General features: G+C 48.5%; 1 protein-coding gene across 1 annotated transcript; it reads left to right on the forward strand.

The window, feature by feature from the left end:
• On the forward strand, positions 1-4,672 carry TCL1A (TCL1 family AKT coactivator A; the record flags this gene model as incomplete). The annotated part of the gene is made up of 4 exons (XM_082388229.1): positions 1-152; positions 3,115-3,550; positions 4,235-4,422; positions 4,595-4,672. Exons 1-4 carry the CDS (start codon positions 33-35, stop codon positions 4,670-4,672), a joined length of 822 nt encoding a protein of 273 aa, XP_082244355.1. The 5' UTR covers positions 1-32.
• Positions 4,673-9,534: the final 4,862 nt, after the last annotated feature.

Here is a 9,534-nt window from a genome sequence, read left to right on the forward strand (position 1 = left end):
TGATCTTTGCTTCCTAGACCGCTCGCGGCACCATGGGCGAGCTCCCTTTCTTCAGGGCGCACACGGCCTTGCACCCGGACCACCTGTGGATCTGGGAAAAGGCCGTGTATGTGGACGAGAACCAGCGCACCTGGCTGCCCGTAACCATCGAGGTACAGCCGTTTTGGGGTCGGGCGCGCGGGGCAGCATGGGCGTCCTATCCATGGCCCGGGCTCTGGGGCCGGGTCGCCCCAGGCCGTGCAGGCCCTGGAGGAGGCCCTCACATGCCGCAGGGCGAGGGCGGCGGGGAGGCTCAGAAGGGCAGGTCCACCCAGGGCGGCCGGGGACTCACAGATGAAACCACTTTGCGCTGAGCGCAGGGATGAGCGGTTCTCCGGGCCGGGAAGGAGGGTGGGAGAAACACAGAGAGAAGCACGTTGGCCAAAGGATGGGGACCCAGTGTGTCTGGAGTGTATGAATATGATCTTGAGTAAAATAGGACTTCTCTGGGCCTCAGGGTTCTAATCCATAAAATGGGAATAATCTCCAAAGTAATTTGATTCACACTCGTGGCCAATTATCAAAATCTCCATAGATGAGCCCCAGAAATCTGTATTTTGAAAGAATCCTCAACAGATTATGATCAACCAAGTTTGGAAACCACTGCTATAGAGTTTGGAATATTTCATACCTCCTCTATGCTTTGCAAGAAACAAACTTCACAAGGCATATAGTAGTATAAAAGCCAGTATTGAATAGACATTGAATTTGTTTTATGTGTAATGCCTTAAGATGGATCTTCAGTTAATTTTTTTTTTTTTAAGAAATACAACTCTCTTACAGCACTTTCCATTGGAGCATGGGTTTCCTCAAACAAACTTAGGTGAAAAATGTTGAAACTTCCCATATATAAACCAAAGAAAGAAAGTGTACAAGAAAAATTTAAATGTCGTATTAGAACATTTATGTAATGTAATAGCAGGACAGTAAAAAGTTACTGAGAGTGACTGTGTTCCCATTTTATAGGTGAGGAAACAGAGGCATAAAAATGTAAATCTGTTCAAAGTAGTGCTGCTTGTAGGTAATGGGGTTGGGATTCCAGACTCATAACCACCATCTAAACTTTGCATCTTTATTGGCTTTTAAGATTTTGAAATACATATTTATATACATATATATACTTTTAAAAATCAAGTCAAATATTCACTGTAAGTCAAGTATTTGAGGAAAATTTAAGTGAATACCTTTTTTTAATCTCTGGTTGGGACATATCTTCTTCAACATGATGCTGAAACTGCAAAGCAGAGTTTTTCACCTAATCATTATAAATTCTGGACAAAACATAACACGTCAGCAAACCATGGGGCAGGATTTTCCCCACATAACTTAAAGGACCAGTATTCTTAATATGTAAAGATTTACATAAGTCAACAAGAGAGAGATGAATAAACAAACGTAAAATGGTTAAAGGATATGGAAGGCTACATACTAACACAGCAAGAATGGTGATTTCCACACTTACACCTTGCAGGATGATCTGAATTATTTTTTAACAGTGAGTTCTAATTTACTTCATAGACAAAAATTTTGAAAAGCTATTTCCACGTTGGAAAAATAATCATTGAACAAACATAAGAGTCCAATTTTTATGCCAAGCAGGATTCTAGGCTGTGGGGTTTTGCAGTGAATGTGATTAAATCTCACTGCTTGTGAAGCTGACATTCTGCTGGGGGAGAAGGACAGCAAACTAATTGAGGCCGGTGGTAAGTTCTGTAGGATAACTACAGTGGGAGGGCAGGTAAGAATGAGTGGGGTGGGGTCTTCAGGCAAGTCCCCTCCAGAGTTTTTTTTGTTTTTGTTTTTATTTATTTTTGGCTGTGTTGGGTCTTCGTTGCTGTGCTCAGGCTTTCTCTAGTTGTGGCGAGTGGGAGCTACTCTTCGTTGCAGTGCACGGGCTTCTCATTGCGGTGGCTTCTCTTGTTGCAGAGCATGGGCTCTAGGCTCGTGGGCTTCAGTAGTTGTGGTTCCCAGGCTCTAGAATGCAGGCTCAGTAGCTGTGGCGCACGGGCTTAGTTGCTCTGCAGCATGTGGGACCTTCCCAGTCCAGGGCTCGAACCCGTGTCCCCTGCATTGGCAGGCGGATTCTTAACCACTGCGCCACCAGGGAAGCCTTCCCCTCCAGAGTTTTAATTTGCATGTGCCTGCCACACTTTGCCCATCATTTTCTTTGAAACCTTTCTGGACATCTGTTTGGGGCATGCCTCTTATGTATATCATAGAGTTGGATTTTGCTGACATTTGTCTTTATAGACATACATTTGAGCAGAGACCTGCCTTAAAGGGTGTGAGCCCTTCATGGATTTAGGGGAGAATGTTCCAGGCAGAGGACAGCAGGTGTGAGAGATTTCTGGGTGTGTGCACGTCCCAGACACGGCGAGGAGTCCTGTGTGGCTGGAATGGGTGGAGGGTCCAGGATGGAACAGAAGGAGGTGAGAGAGACGGGGAGCCGCTCTGGAGGCTTTTGGGCCATGGTGAAGATTTCAGTTCATCTTCCTGCGATTGGAAGGTGTTGGAGGGCAGTCAGCAGGGGAGTGACATGATTTTTAGGTGCACACCTGGCTGCGGTGCTGAGTCTCGGCTGTGGGCCACAGGGCCGAGACGGCGGCAAGTTGGGCAGTTGTCACAGTAGCCCAGCGAGAGGCGATGAAACAGGAACAGTGGCGGAGATAGTGAAAAGTGGGCTGTCACCTGATTCTGGAGTCTGGGGAGATCTTGTTTAAAAGGGGTTGTATGATAAAGAAGAATCCAAGAAAATCCCCCATCAGCTGAAATAGGCACCAGACTCATAGTTACAGAAGCTCCGGGGCCCCATGGCATACCCTGGCAACTAGGCATTTGTCACGAAGTGACCCTTTTGTGGCCCTGTCTGGGTATCTAGACCCATTCGAGTGCTGGTCATCTCGGCCCAGCCAGAGTCCCTGAGAGGAGCGTTCCTGGCTTAGGGATTGGCGTTTCTGGGAACAGTGACCACCAGCATCTTAGATGCGGGCTGGGCTGGGTAGGTGGCATGCTGGACCGTGGGTATTTGTGCCTGCAGGGCCGTGAAGGTGTGCCCTGCCCTTCTCTTCTCTTCAGATAGAAAGTAGCCTCCAAGTCCTCATGCGTCAGGAAGATGTCCCCCTGGGGGATCCTGTGTGCCCCAGCCAGCTGGGCCCATACCTGCTGCCCGTCATGTGGCAGCTCTACCCCGGAAGAAGGTACCGAGGCTCAGACTCCAGTTTCTGGCGCATAGTGTACCACATCGAGGCAAGTGTGTGCTTCTCTGGGGGCCCATCAGGTCATCGTGGGTGGCCCTGCTCCCCTTCCCCCATGTCTGGCCTCTATGGTCTATCTGTTCCCTCCATTTCTGTACCAGAAGCTAAAAAAATGGAGGGACTTTACAAGTGCAGATTTTTAAAGGACCAGATTGGAGAGACATTAGAAGCGAATGACCAACCACCCTCGGGGATCTCCAGCGGAAGCCCCTGGGTGGCAGGAGCCTCTGTGGCGGGCAGTCCCAGGGTGAAGGCTGGTGGGAGGAGGGGCCCCTGGGGTCCCCCCCATGCAAGTTCCCTCCTGCCACTCCAAGCCCAGGGGCCGGGAGGGGAAGGAGAATCCCAGACTCTGGCCTCCAGCTCCTTCTCTCTCACAGTTCGGCGACACGGAGGACATGCTCCTGGAACAGATGCCAGACCCAGAGTATGAGTGACGAGGTGAGCCCCCGGGGCCAGGTCAAGAAGAGGGAACGCCCCTCCTCCCCTCCGTGAAGGCAGAACTGACCCCCACCCCCCGACTGCGCTGCCCTGCCCTGCGACGGTCCCCAGGGTTGGGGACCCAGGCTCTCTCCTTTAACACCTCAGGAGCCAATCATTTTTAGGCCCCCTTAATATTAGGGGCACACAGCTGCACGGTGCTGCACAGGTGTGGGCACTGTCCCTTGATCATCACATCAACCAAGCTGGGTAGTATTTAACTTTACAGGTTATAAAAAGGGGTTTTGAGAAGCACAATGACTGGTCCAGATCACAGAGCCAGGTTTCAGATCTGGGTCTCCCGACACCAAGCCGCTGGCTCGGACGCAAGGCCTCGGCTCTGGAGACCAGCACCGACCACCCAGCTCCCCCATCCAGACTCTTCCCGGCAGCTCCACTCCCACTCACCCCACACCCTGCCCCGTCCTCCCCTTTGCCCTTGACCCTGTCTTCTCTTGTCCCAGGTCCTGCAGCTCCCATCTCCTCCCGCTCCCTGAGCCCCACGCCTGCCGCGGCGATGTTCCTGCTTGTGTTCACCTTTGTGTACCACCCCTGTGTGTTCTGCTCCGCCACACCCAGGTCCGGGGGGGAAGGACGGGCAGAGGATGAGCCCCCCCACACCGGACCTGCCTGCCGGAGAGGATGTGCGTGGGTACAGCTTCCTCCGCGTGCCCCGCCGTACCCGTGTCTCCGACTTTCTCAGCTGCCCGATGGTCTTCAGCCTGTGTCCCCGTTCTGTCCCTCCCAGCAACTAGTGTCACATCCTGCATGCCCTGGGCTGCTTCTCATGCTGTCACCTCAGCTCTGTGTCCTTCCGGCCACAGGGAATGGGACCTACTCGCCTGAGCCTGGTCTCTGAGCCCCTGGACCAGCTGTCTCCTGTGGTGCCGGCCCACACGTGACCACGCCTCGGCCAGCGCCCCCTGCCCCAGCAGCCTCAAGTGCGGTTCACAGGAAGGCCTGAGGAGGGCCCAGGTCTGTGCTCAGGACTCAGAAGCCTGCCGGTCAGCGGTCCCCAGCCTGGGATGTGGCAGGAGGCTGGACAGGCGAGCGCTGTGGACGGGCCCTCAGGTTGCCCACCTGTAGAAGGATAGAGGTTGGAGGTCCCCCTGTTTTACAGGTGCCCGCAGACCTGGATGTTATGAGGTTGTATGTAGCGTGAACACTTTGTAATGTTGATTGATTAAATGTAAGACAATTCATCTAACTTTGTGCCGGACCAGCTTCTATCCTTGACCCAGATTCTAGTGGAGAGAAGCGAGAGCAGATGGTCACTGAGTAAGAATATTTGAAACGGAAAGAATATTCGTGGATTTAGTATATATATTTTTTTACTTTGGAGATAAGGTTGGAATTTTTTTTTTTTCATATAATCCAAATGCTCAAAAGCCCAGTGTTCTTAGAGGTATAATTTTGAGAACAATTGGTGACCTCAAAAAGTCTCGGTCAGCATCTCCTGGTATTCAAGACCCCCCCACCCCCGGCCCTGTCCTCCTCACCCTCCTGGCCCAGCCAGCTCTAGCTCCTCTGTCCTCACCTGGGTAGTTCCAATCCCAGCAGGAGTCCCTCCTCCCTGAAACTGTACGTAGCCATCCAGCCAGAGTCCCTTCCCTACTTCCCGTGCCCCCCAGCCACAGCCCAGCCCCGGAAGCCGCCTGCTTCCTTCTCAAGATCCGCTGCCCCTTGTCTACCTTCTGAACAGGTAAGCAGGACTTCAGGTATTACAAAGGGATGCCTTCCAGTCGAAGGAATCCATTCTGTGTGGAATACTGCTCCTCTCCACTTAGTGTGACTTTGTAGCTCTTCATCACAGAGCGATGTCAGGGTAATGACACAAATAGGTTGTTAAGTATCTAATATGAGGATTATATAAGAAAATACTACTTTTCCTATTTTTTATTCTCTGATCCCAGTCTTCTTACTCGGCGCTAGACAGATAAGCGTCGGGTACCACACGTGCCAGCGTGTGCATCTTTTATCATTTTAACCCTATCGCCTTGTATGGTGCTTGCCAGTGTGAAAGTTTGGTCTGTCGAAGCGTCAAAACATCAGAGCAGGAGGAACATCAGTGATCAGCCAGTGGCCTCATTTTAGGAACAGGTCCAGGAAGAGGAAGGTTCTCATTTGGGGCTAAATGCTTGTGTCCCCCAAATTCATATGTTGACCCCTTAACCGCCAACGTGTGTATTCGGAGGTGGGACCTTTGGGAGGTGATTAGGGTGAGAAGAGGTCCTGAGGATGGGGTTTTCATGATGGAATTAGTGCTTTTTTAAGGAAAAGAGGAGAGAAAGATCTCTCTCTCCACGTGCACGCACCCAGGAAATGCCAGGTGAGGACACAGCGGACAGACAGCTGTCAACAAGCCAGGAGGAGGCCCTCACCAGACGCTGGATCTGCCAGCACCTTAATGTTGGACTTCCAGCCTCAGAACTGTGAGAAATAAACATCTGTGCTTTAAGCTGCCACCACCACACCACACGGAGTCTGTGGTGTTCTGTTACAGAAGCCCGAGCAGACCAAGACAGTTCTTGTGCAAACTTCTCTTGTTCATGAAACTTTGGCCATCACCGTGAACTCTGCTGAGGGCTGCAGATACAGCAGTGAACAAAGCTAAGCTGCTCTCATGCAGCTTTCATTCTGGAAAAAAAAGAACAAGAAGCTTGGAACATGCAAAATCCTACAACGAAAACAGAACACAGTAACCTGGTAGCGAGTTAGGTCAGGTGGTGAAGGAATTCCCACCTGTGTAGGTGGCCTTTAAGATCGAACCTTGAAAATGAGAGGGATCTAGATTCTTCTTAAATCAGGGAGGAGAGTCCCGGGACGAGGAGATGCAAGTGCTGTGTAGGTTTAATTTGCTACGGAGGGCTTCCCTGGTGGCGCAGTGGTTAAGAATCCGCCTGCCGATGCAGGGGACAGGGGTTTGAGCCCTGGTCCGGGAAGATCCCACATGCCGCAGAGCAACTAAGCCCATGTGCCACAACTACTGAGCCTGCGCTCTAGAGCCCACGAGCCACAACTACTGAAGCCCACGCGCCTAGAGCCCATGCTCCGCAACGAGAGAAGCCACCGCAACGAGAAGCCTGTGCACCGCCATAAAGGGCAGCCCCCGCTCGCCGCAACTAGAGAAAGCCCGCATGCAGCAACGAAGACCCAACGCAGACAAAAATAAAAAAATAAAATTATTTTAAAAAAAAATTTGCTATGGAAATTGAAACAGCAAAAGATTTTCTTCTCACTAAAAGAAAATGCTCTTTTATGAGCATAAGTGGCCCTAATAAATTAACTATAAATGCGATGCAGAATCTCAGTTTTCCACAACAAGAATGGCTTTGGGGTTGTGGCTTAGACAGCTGGGCGGACAGTGGTGGTGCTGAGGTGGAGGAGGTGTGGGCTCAGGCAGAGCAGAAACATCCAGAGTTCTGTTGTACCTGCATGAGGTTTGAGATGCTTGTGGCACCTCCAGTTGGCGAGTTGATAGGCTGTTGATTGAATATGGATCTAGAACTCAGGTCAGGACTAAAAATATCAATGTAGAACTCATTAAGATATCAATAGCAGTGAAAGCCAGGGGCCTGACCTAGGTCCCTCTTGGAGAGATGGTGGCATCTTTGAAACCGTGGAAGCAGGTGTTTTCAGAGGGCCGCCGTGGTGGGCTGGGGAGCACGCCGATGAGGGGCTGAATAGAGAGAAGTGGGTATCAGATTTGGCCACGTGAAGGCTGGTGGTGACACTGTCAGGGAAAGTTTGCTGTGACAGGGGCATGGCCAGGTTGAGGTAGGTGTAGGAGGGAAGGGGAGGTGAGGAGGGGCAGCCCTTGCTAGGAGCTTTGCTGTGGAGGAGTGTGGCATCGAGGGGGCTTCAGCGGGATGTGACGGGGCCCGTGTGTGCAGCCCAAGGAAAAGGTCAGCAGAAAGGACAAGCTGATGAGGCAGAGCAGAGAGGCTGTAGTCAAAGGACCAGCATTCCTGAGGAAGCTGAGCGAGACGGACCCAGGCACAAATGTATGTTGGCATCTGACAAAGAGCTTGAGCCGTGATCAGCATCACGCCAGTCTTGTTTCATTTCCCCCCATACAAAGTTGGGGTTTGTGTTTTTGCTGAAGTATTTTAAAGGCTTTATAATTTCACCCACAAGTATTTTATTATGTATCTCCACAGAGAAAACTTTTTATTCCTGATAGCCACAATATCATTGTCACCCCTAACAAAGTTAACTATAATTCCTCAATACATCTAAAGCCCAGTCTGTTTTCACATTTCCCCAGTTACCTCAAATGTCTTTCTGCAGCTGGTTTAAATCAAGACTCAGACTGCGTGTGGTTGATGCGTCTCAAGTCTCTTGTGATCTATAACCCGCTTCCTTCCTTAGAACAAACCAGGTAAACTGTCCTGTAGACTTTCTGGATTTGGTGGACGGCATCCCAGAATGTCCTTTAATATGTTTCTCTTCCTCTTATTTCCTGTCTTTAGAGACTTGATTAGATTCTGGTTTAATTCTTTGGGCACAGATACCCACAGGTGGTGCTGTATGCTGCTCATTGCATCAGGTCAGGATGCGCATGATGTCAGGGTACCGCTCTGGGTAAGGCTGATCTGTCATCCGTCATGACGTTCACCATCAACCTGTCATCTGCGCCTTTGGCATCTTTATGATGTGCCATCATCCTATCCAAGAATATGGTCTTCTCTTTTATTTAATTATACATTTGTGTCTTTAAGGAATGTTTTATAGTTTTAATCATAAAAGTTTTGCATATTCTTTTTTTTTTCTTTCTTTAATTTATTTGGCTGTGCCAGGTCTTAGTTGCGGCACGCAGTATCTTCGTTGCCACGTGCAGGATCTTTTTTTTTAACATCTTTATTGGAGTATAATTGCTTTACAATGGTGTGTTAGTTTCTGCTTTATAACGAAGTGAGTCAGCTATACATATACATATATCCCCATATCTCCTTCCACTTGCGTCTCCCTCCCACCCTCCCTATCCCACCCCTCTAGGTGGTCACAAAGCACCGAGCTGATCTCCCTGTAGAAGTTTTGCTTATTCTTGTTGAAACTATTCTCAGACATTTAATTTACTTTTTGTTATCGTAATGGTGTCTTCCCTTTCATTATATCTTTTAATAGGATATTGCTTGAGGGGTGTATGTGTGTGTGTATAAAATAGCTATTATTTTCTGTATGTCAATTTTATATTCTGCTATATTACTAAAATATCTTATTTTTTTTAAATTGAAATATAGCTGATTTACAATATTGTGTTAGTTCAGGTGTGTAACAAAGTGATTTGGTTATACATATATGTATATATCTATATTCTTTTTTCAATTTTTTTCCATTATAGTTTATTAGAGGATATTGAATATAGTTCCCTGTGATATACAGTAAATCCTTGTTGTTCATCTGTTTTATATATGGTAGTGTGTATCTGTTAATCCCATACTCCCAATTTATCCCCCACCAACTTCCCCTTTGGTAACTGTTTTCTATGCCTGTGAGTCTGTTTCTGTTTTGTAAATAAGTTCATTTGTATTAGTTTTCAGATTCCACATATAAATGATATCATATAATATTTATCTTTTTCTGTCTGACTTCACTTAGTATGAAAATTTCTGGGTCCATCCATGTTGCTGCAAATGGCATTATTTCATTCTTTTTTTTATGGTTGAGTAGTATTCCATTGTATGTATATATACCACACCTTCTTTATCCATTCATCTGTTGATGGACATTTAGGTTGCTTCCATGTCTTGACAGTTGTAAA

Source organism: Balaenoptera borealis, assembly GCF_965194805.1.
Source record: "Balaenoptera borealis genome assembly, chromosome: 3".
NCBI classification, from domain to species: Eukaryota; Metazoa; Chordata; class Mammalia; order Artiodactyla; family Balaenopteridae; genus Balaenoptera; species Balaenoptera borealis.